The sequence below is a fragment of the Nicotiana tabacum genome, chromosome 4 (genome assembly GCF_000715075.1).
Source record: "Nicotiana tabacum cultivar K326 chromosome 4, ASM71507v2, whole genome shotgun sequence".
Taxonomy (NCBI): Eukaryota; Viridiplantae; Streptophyta; class Magnoliopsida; order Solanales; family Solanaceae; genus Nicotiana; species Nicotiana tabacum.
The window spans coordinates 3,111,315-3,123,181 of NC_134083.1; the positions used below are offsets into that span (position 1 = coordinate 3,111,315).

The window sequence follows — 11,867 nt, forward strand, 5'->3', positions numbered from 1 at the left end:
AGTAGGGAAGAGAATGTATAAAGAGGAAAACAGAGATTGTGCAAGGATACTTATATTTTTAAATTTATTTAAAAATAAATAAACTAAATTATTAAATAATACTAAAAAAATATTATTAATAGATTCAAATGATGAAAGAGATCCGAGTAAGAGGATAATAATGTAAAAATATATTAAATTTCAAGAATAAAAAAATTACATTTATTGATGATTATTATAAGGGTAATAAGCAAGACATTAAGTCAATTTATAAGCTAATAAAAGATCACATTATATTATAACAACATTAAGTAATAAATAATGCAAAACCTATAAGCAAAGAACAAAAAAGAGAAAAAAATCTGTCGTAAAATATAGAAGGATAAGACTTATTTGAATTTGAGATAAAAAATAAAGTGTTAGTAAAACTTTTCTTAAAATAACGTTACATGTTTAGTATTATTTTATATTGACCGTAAAATATAACACTTAGTGTCAAATTCAAGGGGTTAGATTATTACGGATATGGAAAAAGAAAACAGGTCATTCACTATGAGATTTGAAAAATTGATTTCATGTTCTGCTTCTCATAATATCAAATAATTATTTATAATTTCTATATAGAAGGTTCAATTTTAAGGTTATTTGTACTTAATCCAAATAACACAAATACCAATACTAATTTTTATTTAAAAAGAGAAAAAAATTTAAAGTGTGTTTCAAAAAAGGCTATTTTTTCTAATTCAACCCCAGTAATTATCAATGTATTACTCGAATATCTGTGGGGAAAAAAAAAGTATTACTCGAATATCTTCTTTTTCTTTTACCCACTTGCCAACTGTTCTTACCAGGCTACACGTGGGCAATTGTGAGACCCGCAGAACTGCGAATTTCTTGTGTGTTTTGCCTTTCTTTGTTCGTCGACGGAGTCTCCCGCAGTCCCCAAATCCCCAAATGTGGAAATTCAGAGAAAATTCAAAGTGCCGATGACTATGTTCACCTGAATTTGAATTCCCCTCAATTGATACAAATTCACAATTCAAACCAATAAACAATGGCGGAAATTCCATCTTCTTCCCCCAAAACAATCGAATTACCTATGAACCGTATAATCAACCCTGCAAACCTAGTCGCCGCAGCAGCATCGTCGACGGCGTCGTCCGATCCCGGAATCACCATGACTTCTCCTTCTAACAACAACAATTCTATCTCACAATCTCCTTCGATTGAGATGCAGTCTCAACAAATGCAGCAACAGCAAATTCAGATGCAGCCTCAACAAATGCAGCAACAGCAATTGACACAATCTCAACAACAACAGCAGCAGCAACAGCAACAGCAACAAATGCAGCTTCAGCAGCAGAATAATAATAATTCTACTAGTCTTAACGGCAGTAATAATAACAACTTAATGGCCGCCGCCTCTAATTTTCAGATGCAGAGATCACCTTCCATGTCGAGGTTAAGTCAATTCCAAATGCAACAGCAGCAACAGCAATATGGTTTGATGAGGCAGCAATCAGGAGGAGGAGGGCTTTATGGTCAAATGAATTTTGGTTCCGGTGGTACTGCCCTCCAGCAACAGCAATTACAGCAACAACAATTGCAGCAGCAACAGCAGCAACAGCAACAGCAACAGCAACAACAGAATCAACAACAGCAGCAGCAAATAGGAGGCCAAATGGGTAGCGGAAATTTAACTAGGGCAGCCTTAATGGGACAGACTGGCCATCTTCCCATGTTGCCCGGACAGGCTGCTGCAGCTGCTGCTGTCGCTCAGTTCAATTTGCAATCTCAATTTTTGAATCCGGTACCACTTCAGCACTTATAGCTTTCAAATTTCAGTTTTATGTTTTGCTAATTCTATTCTTGAGCCATTAAATGCATGAATTTGGTTTGACCATGTACTTGTTGAAGACACAATTAAGTAAATAAAAGTGTGCTATCTCTAAAAGCTTAAGCTTTTAGATGAGATAGTCCATTCCAACATGGTGGTGTTATTTTCAAGACACAACTGCTATTTGTCATTGTTGCTTTATGTGTTTCTGAAAAGAGTTCTATTGTGGGTGCAGCCACGGCAGAAGGCAGGTCTAATGCAGGGGAATCAGTTTCACACAGGGAATTCCCATGGCCAGTCCTTGCAGGGTATACAGGCAATGGGAATGATGGGATCTCTCAACATGAGCTCTCAGTTAAGGGCAAATGGTGCCCTTGCATATGCACACCAAAGGGTCAATCAAAATCAGTTGAGGCAGCAGTTGTCCCAGCAAAATCCTCTCACCACTACTCAGGTGCCAATCTTCGAACATGCTAGTAACATGTCTTTAATGCTAAAAACTAACCCTCTCATCTATTCTGATGAGTTTTCCACTTGACACCGTGGTAAAAATTGGAGACGACTCTTTCAGAAATCTAGTTGCAAATTTTTCTCCAGGTTGTGTAACCCAAAAAAGTTGTCCACAGCATTTGTTCTTCAAATCATTCAGGTCATGAATTTGGTCATTAGTCATAGCAGCAAATCAAAGAGAATCTTTTGTGTTTTCATTCTCCTAGACATTTCCTATCACATGAGAGTTTGTTTCGAGATATTTCTGTAAAAGATTGCTCTGGGTAATTTCTAATGTATTTTGTTGACTAAAAGGTCTAAACTAGGATATGACTCTTGTTTATGAAATCTGATAGCCGGATACTTGGATTATGCAATCACAACAATGACACATATGCATAAGCGTGTAACGTCATTCAAAGTAACTTGGCATATAGTAAATAAATGCTGATTTTTGGCACAAGGTTCATGTTTAACTTAATTTTATCCAAAGGAAAAAAATGCTCATGTTTAACTTTGTGCTGGCATTTCATAGTATCAGGAGACAAAGAACATGAGGGCTATTGCAAGTTTTAACACATTGAGATTTATGGGATGCCCATGAATATTTTTAGTACTACTTTCTAGAGAGCCTTTAGCCTATGGTACTGTATTTTTCACTGTGCCTACCGCTTCACAAACTCTCACCCTGAGGTGGCACAAAACTTCAATGCGCGTTAAAGCTTTAGGTGGTATATGAGAATAACCTTGTAAAGACAAAAATTCCTTGTGGAAAGTTTGAATTTGATTCAAAGAAACATAGGTTTGCTGCTCTTACAGTTCTTTTGTACTACATTTCGAGCATGTGGTTCTTATCTGAACGAACAGTTTCTCATTGAGTATGCAGCTATTTCTCGGTTAGGTTTATACGCTGTAATAGCTATGTCTGGAGGTGCCAATTATGATCATTTAGTACTAGAGGAAGTATCATTAACACAGTTTGTCCCATTTTGCTTTCTGTAAAATACTTTGGGATTTGATGCATTTACATTTTATAACTTAAAAGCTCAATCTTTTTCTAATATTACGTTTTTAGTAGCAGCTTTTACGTTCGTTCTGTTATTCAAGTTCGACGAGTTTTTCTTTCCTAAAGTACATTCTAATACATGTGATTTGTTAGGTAATCCTATGTTTTCAACCCCTATACTAGTTGGATTAAATTTTGGGTAAAACAATCTTTGAGTTACTTGCTTCAATCACTTTATTCTCTACATAACAAATAACAATATCCATTAAGGTGGAAGATCTAACCTGTAGGCACCGAACTTGCGAGTTATAGTTATGTTCTGAGGCGCGGAAGAGAAGCTTGGTGTCTGTTTGAGAGGAATTGATGGTTCATAGATAAGCGATGCAAACAATCATATTGGGGTTTTTGCTTCTATACATTAATAATAATAAATTCATTACCTTATAAGAAAAAACGAACATTAGGCTTTTATATACCTCTTGTATCTACTTCAATAAAATCTTTATCTAATTTAAAAAAATAAATTGAAACTTTGCAGAGAACAGCAAGTGATATTTTTTTTCTGGAAAGAATGATCTTAGCCAATGGATATTGTTATCGACATTTTAGTTAGGTGCACGTGAGCTCCTTTTACTCGTCTTGTTAATTTTCAACTTGATATTAAGATAATGAAAATGTACCTCTGGCACAAAAATATCCTTGTCTAATTACAAGTTAATTGATTGCCAAGATGAAGTCTTGTTTATAAAGTGCTTTAGAGTTGTGGATGTCGTCATTTGCTAGTGATTTGAAGCTGATGGTCATTTAAGGCTGTCATAATTACATAATTATCTTCACTTCTTTAATTTTGGTTTCTCCTTTTGGTAAATCACATGTAATCCTCTTGTGGAATTTAATGTACATCTGATAGTCTCTTGTCAGATTCCTTATTACGTAGCAACGATTTGTTTTTAGTGCTCACTTTGATGTTACAATTTACTGTAGAAAATATCGGTTCAGAACCTTCCAAGGACGTCATTTATTAACCCTCAGTTACCTGGATTGACTCAGAATGGACAATCTACAATAATGCAGAACAATTCATCACAGCAGCAGTGGTTGAAGCAAATGCCTGCTATTTCTTCTCCTAATTCCCCCTCCTATCGTCTTCAATCGCAGAGGCAGCAGCAACCAATGCTTATGCAGCAACAATTAACTTCATCTCAACAGTTGCATCAAAATTTAATTGGTTTGAACCCACAGCAACTATCCCAAATTGTACAACAGCAACAACAGATTGGCCACCCTCAGATGCATCAGCAGCAGCAGCAGCAGCAGCAACAACAACAACAACAGCCACAGCAGCTTTTGCATCAGCAGCAGTCTTCTCCAAGGGTGGCTGCCCCAGCTGGCCAAAAATCTCTGAGTTTAACTGGGTCACAACCAGATGCTACTGGATCTGGTACAACTACTCCTGGGGGAAGTTCAAGTCAGGGGACTGAAGCAAGCAATCAGCTTCTTGGAAAGAGAAAGATACAGGATTTGGTTTCACAGGTCCTTCCTCCACTTCACTTTATTAATCTCTAAAATCCTGTTGTCGATGTTGGTTACTCCAAATAGAATTATGGATATCTTCTTTAGTTTTGAAGTGCCCAAAATCAACTTCTGAAATTTTGTGAAAAATTACATATACTGATAGTGATAACATTCCTGTCCTCCCTCCCAACTTCAAAAGACTCACTTTAAATTTCAATCACATCATATAGAATTTTTCTGAAGAGAGTGAGTCCGACTAACCTAATAGTATGGTCAACACTGTTACTATTGTAAAGTTTTCCACCAGTTGATTTTGCTCACTGATGTTTGAGCAATCACTATTGTAATTTTTCAGGTGGATTCACATGGAAAGCTTGATCCTGAAGTTGAAGATCTTCTTCTAGAGATTGCTGATGACTTCATTGATTCGGTAGGCTTGAATATGCTTTATTCATTGTTGTTGTCTTTCTTTTCTGGGTAGGGCAGTTACTGGGTTGGTTGTGGTTTGCTGTGTGTATCACATTTGGCTATCACTGATTTGGGTACCTTTCGGGTGAAATAATTGATGTGCTCGCTTGTTAGACTGTATAGTTGTTGAATAATATGCACTTAAAGGGATATTGCCATCCTGCTGATTTTGGTTTCCCTCCTCAGTCCTCTCTTTTTCCTTCTCTTTTTCTTGTTTGTTGTAAAATCTCTTGTTCATTACTTTTTCCTTATTCCATTCAATTTGGACTTCTAAACACAGTCAAAGGATGATAATGAATCTTCTTCGCGAGGTTCTGGTATAAGATCATCAAGTGAATCGACCTTGGATTGTAAATCAAGGACGTTGTTGTTTTCCTGCCTTGGCAGTTGTCTAAGAATATGTCTTTCATCAGAAAGTGGTTGACATTTTTATTTTAGTGCTTGGTTATTAAATGATATCAAAAGCTTATTTCTCTAATACCCTACATGTCCTGTATATTCCTAATGAAATGGTGATATGCTACAAGATGTGAGTCATACTTTTATTTGGTCAAAGGATGGAAAGATAACACAACCATATCCAATTGAATGTTCCCTGGTGTCCAATCTATCACCTTGCACACGGTAGCTTTCTAGCAATGTCTGCGCCTCAGAGCCATAAACATGATATCACCGTTAGGGTCATTTCCAGTCTGCAATAAACTGCTGCAGTCCTCAATTTAACTAGAGTTACATACTCCTATGACTTCAGGGTGTTGCTCCCCAGGTGCCCTTTTTCTTTTCTGGCTAATACTGAAATTTTTGGCTTGTAAATTATGTATTATGCAACCACGTCAGGTGATTGTTGCAATACTTTTATTTTTTTGTAAACTAAAATTTATTACTCTGGCACTTGTACCAGTTTGTTCTACCACCCTTTTGTATTTCACCAGCGTCATCTAAAATTCTTTGTGCAGATAATTGTTCATGAAAAACTGACATACATGAATTTGTTTTACATTGATTATTTATCATGCTTTTTACGTACTTATGTTCAACGCCTCATTGTAGGTTACTACATTTGCTTGCAATTTGGCGAAGCATCGAAAATCTTCGACTTTGGAGTCCAAGGATGTACTGTTACATCTAGGTTTGTGCCTGCAACTGGAAATAAAGGATCTATTCTTTATTTTGTTTCCATTATTTAGAAAGACCGTTTTTATCACTTGGTACAGTTTTTAATTGTAAAGATTGCATTATTAGGTACAAAGGTTGCATTTATATGGTGTATATTTGTTTTAGTATATTTCTATTTTCTTTTTGTTGATTAGTATGCTCTTTACAGGCTTATGTAGTGAGATAATCCTCGTTTAGGAAGAAAACAGCTATCCTGTGGACATAAAATGGGTAAAAGGGTATTATGGCCGTAGACAAATAGAATGCCTTCGGTTTAAGGCTCTCCCAGTAGTCCCCCCCCCCCAAATGTTCATTAGCTTCCAGGATACTAGGAAAGATCGTGGTCATGTTCAGAATTTATGGAGCTATATGCTGTACTGGATAATGGCAGTTTTATCTAGCATTTTCACTTTGATACCAACTTTTATCATATCATCTCCTTCACTTTCTTATGCATCTTAAGCTTTTCATCTGCTTATGGCACACACATGTCACCACTTTCATATTTATGAGTAGCTAGCAAAATTTTCAATGGACAGGTTATAGTTGAATACCAAGCTCTCTATTATCATTAGGAGTAGTTGAAGCTTAAGCTCCTGAACGTGAGTTCCAGGAACTTAAATATCATATGTCCCTAATGGTATAGCAATATGACCATGCATCTGAGAGATACAAATTGTAGCTGTTGTATATATATAGAGAGAGATCAAGTGGTTTTAAAAGTTTCCACACATTTCATGTTTTAACTACAGCAGGTAACATTTCTTGTTAAGGTACTAACTATCTCAGATATTTGGAATATGTAAACATCAATATCAGTAAGGACCAGCTTTTTTTGCCTAATGCACTCTATTTTATCGCGCATAGAGAGCTACTTTAGGATGTCTTCAAGTATTAGCGAGAATGTTAGAATGTTTGCAGTGGGCGCACTTGCATGTGCAAACACCCCCAGACATATTTAGGATAAGTTGTAATTGGTATATTAGGGAGATGTTTTATATCATCTAATGATGTTTTATATCATTTTCAAAGAAATATAGGAAACTGAGGTATTTTTCTAATCTAATTGTGATTTCTACAGAGAAAAACTGGCATTTGACTATTCCAGGCTTTTCAAGTGAGGAGAGGAAACACTATCCAGAACATGTATGTATCTCTGCCTCTCTTTCTTAGTTTTTACGTGGTGGTATAGTCCCTTTTTCTATCTGCACTAATGTAGAATAATGAGATAACATGAATTATGACTACTAGATGTACTCTGACAAAATATCTTTACCTCATCCTTGTTCATTGGTTTGGTTTCTGGTTGTAGTCCACCAGTTGCTGGTAATCTACTTATTTGTCATTGGTTGGAGTTATTAAAGCTGGGTGAAAATTAATGTTTTCTTTGACAATGTGTTTCTAACTCTGTGCAGTCACCAAGTGATCTCCACAAAAAGCGTTTGGATGTGGTGAGTGCAATTCTATATGATAATACAACCTGCCTCAATCTTGGTGGATAACTTTTAGAATCGTTGTTAATTTGACTTAGATACGTACGTTGATGGAGGCCTCACAAGCAGAAACAAGTACACATACTAGTGCTAAGGAGACCGTGAGACCAGGGGTGGGTGACTCAAATCACATGATCAGACCTCCAAGTTCAGAGAAATTGGTCTCACAGTCTAATGCTTCACAAATGCTGCATGAGATGACAAAGTTTTGATGTCCCAGGAGTTCTTGGTTATCTCCCGTGTTAACTGTACAGACCTGAATGGTAAATGTCACTTCTTCTAGGATGAATTCTGCTGTAATTTGGTTTACTGGAGAATCCAGCCTTTAGTGGCTCTTAATTTTCATGCCCCATCACTAGTTTGTATAAGCGATTGTTCTCTAGACCAACACCAGTTGCACATTGGATAAATGTGCTGTATGTAGTGTGGTGTTTTAAGTTATGTCTTAGCTGCTGCAATAATGCTGTTACTTTTTGGGCTTTCACTGCAAATCAGTAGTTACAAGTCATTTTGTCATGGTCATCTTTTACCTGTCATGCACTTGGATTATCATGTTTACACATACGAACGAGCTAATCATATTCTCCATGTTGCAGATCAATAATGATGGGAGGCATGAGTTATATAGGTGTAGTTTAATGGAAGTTTTTGAGACTTGAGGCGTGCGAAGAAAAAGTGCAGAATGAACCACCAATAGTTGAATGGTCTTAAAGGCCTGTAAAGTATGCAGTTTAGTTGACAGTAGCTAATTCAGCCTGTGACGATGAACTTGCTCAGATTTGGCTTCTCCACAGTAGTCCGCTGGATGACATGTTCACTAATATCCTGTAAATTATTCTGTTAGCCACCTCTTCGTTCTATATACCAACGAACGAGGTTAAATCTTTGGTTTACCCTTTATCACAGTTGAAACATTGTATCAAACAGGTTTTATGCCGTTAGAAATCACAAACAGATTTTTCTTTTCAAGGGTACCTTTCAGATTTCACTATGGCAGAGACATAATTTTTTTTAATAGAAAATCCTCTTGACATATTCATTGCAAGAGGTTCAGCTCAGAGGCGTATCCAGGATTTAAACTCTATGGTTTCAACTTTTAACATATTTAGCATTGAACTCATTATATTTTAAAGCTATGGGTTCTTTGTTGCAATTTTAGTAGATTTTTACACATAATTTTTTACTCCGTATCGAAAGTTATGGGTCCAATTGAACCTGCTTATTACTACCGGAATTTACCAATTACTCTGCTCCTATTTCATGTCAAAGTGCTCTGCGCAATTCAGGAGTACTTATAGCATAGGCTTTACGTCGAAAAGATTTCAAGAGTCCTAAACATTTCATAATTGCCTCCATCAACATAATTAGCAGAACTTTGGCCTGCAAATTATCATCAGATGCAAATATTGACAAATTAGGATGAATACCCTGCAATTCATTCTCTGGAAATGGTTGATTTATATATTCTGCCTCCATTAACATGCTTATGCAAGTGCCTACGATCCATACACGCTGTATTAAATATTTCTATCTTCTTTAAGGAAATTAGTAACTTAAAAGACACAAACAACACATTGAAATACACAAATGGCTGTTTAAAGTAGTGATCTAAACAAAATATTGAATTTTAAAGCAGGTCACCATTTGAAGAAGCGACCTATTGGAAAATAATCTTCATTACCTGATGTCTTTCACATATTAATGTTGGTCCGACCAGAAATTTGACAGTTCAATATATATATATATATATATATATATATATATATATATATATATATATATAAAGTTCTGTTTATAATGTCTTTAGTAAATATTTGTCTATAAAATCCAATTTTTTTTTCTTTGAGTACATTTTGGTTATTTTTCAAGTGTGGAATCCTTTTTTGTTTCTGGCAGTTTTTATTAATTGTGAATCATGTCTTGGTAAGCTTGGAGGCTAAGCTAAATGTATCAAATTTGTGCTTAGATGGATAAGATCTATCTTCTCTTAATTAAAGATCTCGAATTCGAGCATTAAATTGAAATCTTTTTTGGTATAAAGCGTTTTTCCCTTATAATGGTCTTACACAACGTGAGTCGGAATAAATCGGGGCCTCAACAGCTACCTGTTCATTAGGTAATATTCATTCATAAACTACCTCGGTAAGGAAAATGAGATGCTCAAAAACCCATCATTTACCAGTGGCTCTATTCTTGTTTGGATGGTTTAAATACGATGCTTATTTTATTGTTACTTAATATTTTATTATTTGTCATTGTTTAGTTTTAGAGTGTTATTATAATTAAAATAAATTAGCCAGTCAGCAACTATACGATTGTTAGACATGATTCATGATCATTTTAGGGAGTTTTGGCCTCATTTGTTTGCACTAAATGAAAGTCTGAATCTTAATCATTCAAATCTTAGACATTAAGTGCGTTTGTTTTTAAAGTCTGAATCTTAATTATTCAGATCTAAATCATTAAGTGATTTTTTTTTTTTACTTCACAACCACATAATAGGTCTAAATAGGTCTGTATGATTAAGATCCATAACAGAGATTTAATTTCATTAAGATGCTATCATCCATATTCATTTTAATTATCGCCACCGCCTACCATTATCAACTAACATCATGCCGCCACCACCACCACCATCATCCTCAATCATAACCGCCACCATAATCGACTACCACCACCCGCCATCCGCACCACTCCCACCACCATCATTCTCAACCACAAACACTCATCCACCTCAACTACCATAACTAACCACCCCATCACCATCAACAATCATAACCGGCGCTACCCATCATTATAAACTACCACCACACCACCACCACCACCCACCATTATTAACAATCACCACTCACCACCACCATCCTCAATCATAATCGCCACCACTACTAATCACCACTAGCTACTACCCTGAACCACCACCATCAACCAAACCTACCACCAACCACCGTCTCTAGTCGGTATTCACAAACACTACCATTGGCCATCACCACCAGCTACTATATTTTTAAAAAATAAATATTTTATTTGATAGAATATTAGATTAATTAGTATTTCATTTGAGTTTTATGTTTATTAATTTTCAAATAAAGATAAATTTTATACATTCAGATATTAAAAATCAAATAGTGTTAATCATTTAGTATTCAAATCTTAATATATATTTTAATTTTCAGATGTGTATTCAGATTCAGGCGTCTTAATCTTAAAAAAACAAATGAGGCCTTAGTAGACTTATCAATTAGTAAAATATAATACCGTTAAATTAAATAGTAAAAATACTATTAAACTAAATTAAAAAAAGGATACAATATATTCAAAAGACTCTTATCCACAAAACAAAACAGACAGATAGCCCTCTTTTTGGTTATGTTTCATATACTAGAAAGTCGGTGATATAAAATATTTGACAAGTTAGAACAACTGGGGATGTAGCTCAAATGGTAGAGCGCTCGCTTTGCATGCGAGAGGCACGGGGTTCGATCCCCCGCATCTCCACTAATAAATTTTTTTCCAATTTCTTATCATTCTATTTTCTAATAATCAATTTTCCTGCAAAACACAATGGATCTTTGAGGAAAACAGGAATACATCTCACAGTAATATCATCCAATTAGACACTTAAATGTTGTATTTTTGTTAATTCAGATTGAACCCAATTTTTAAGTCTTACTTTGATTTGCAGAACTTAAGGACCAGTTCAAATAATATTGATTAAAGTTGAAAGAGAGTCAACTCCATATAATTGAAGTTTGGGCATGAATTTCACCTCAACAAGGTTAAGGTTTTGTGAGTGGTATTAGTTATTTCACTTGAACTACTCCTCAAATCAAACTTTCAGCTTCAAATTCTTTTTCGAGTTAAAATAGAAATAATAGACAAAATTATAAAGATATTAATTTGCGAATAATATACTCATATTTTGCAA

At 35.3% G+C, this 11,867-nt stretch overlaps 1 protein-coding gene and 1 non-coding gene across 7 annotated transcripts; both read left to right on the forward strand.

The window, feature by feature from the left end:
* The first annotated feature begins 828 nt into the window (after positions 1-828).
* On the forward strand, positions 829-8,911 carry LOC107772958 (transcription initiation factor TFIID subunit 12b-like). Of its 6 annotated transcripts, none has more exons than XR_012708441.1 (9): positions 829-1,789; positions 2,052-2,270; positions 4,362-4,844; positions 5,182-5,256; positions 6,345-6,423; positions 7,531-7,595; positions 7,865-7,900; positions 7,981-8,205; positions 8,539-8,911. XR_012708441.1 is itself a non-coding variant. In XM_075251245.1 (8 exons), the coding sequence occupies exons 1-8, from the start codon at positions 1,034-1,036 to the stop codon at positions 8,152-8,154; spliced, it is 1,953 nt and encodes a 650-aa protein (XP_075107346.1). In that variant the 5' UTR covers positions 834-1,033; the 3' UTR covers positions 8,155-8,211. The 6 variants fall into 6 exon arrangements, 2 of the variants coding, with proteins under 2 accessions (XP_075107346.1, XP_075107347.1); XR_012708440.1 differs by having other exon boundaries at positions 834-1,789; positions 4,296-4,844; XR_012708442.1 differs by having other exon boundaries at positions 863-1,789; positions 4,386-4,844.
* Positions 8,912-11,364: 2,453 nt separating this feature from the next.
* TRNAA-UGC (transfer RNA alanine (anticodon UGC)) lies at positions 11,365-11,437 on the forward strand. The gene has a single exon. It is a non-coding gene; the product is annotated as a tRNA-Ala (tRNA).
* Positions 11,438-11,867: the final 430 nt, after the last annotated feature.

What these genes read in the sequence shown, in the direction of transcription:
- LOC107772958 (XM_075251245.1), top strand. Translation starts at nt 1,034, where the DNA reads ATGGCGGAAATTCCATCTTCTTCCCCCAAAACAATCGAATTACCTATG. An exon ending in TACAGGATTTGGTTTCACAG is followed by an intron (nt 4,845 to 5,181) that starts GTCCTTCCTCCA and finishes GTAATTTTTCAG; the next exon opens with GTGGATTCACATGGAAAGCT. An exon ending in GGATGTACTGTTACATCTAG is followed by an intron (nt 6,424 to 7,530) that starts GTTTGTGCCTGC and finishes TGATTTCTACAG; the next exon opens with AGAAAAACTGGCATTTGACT.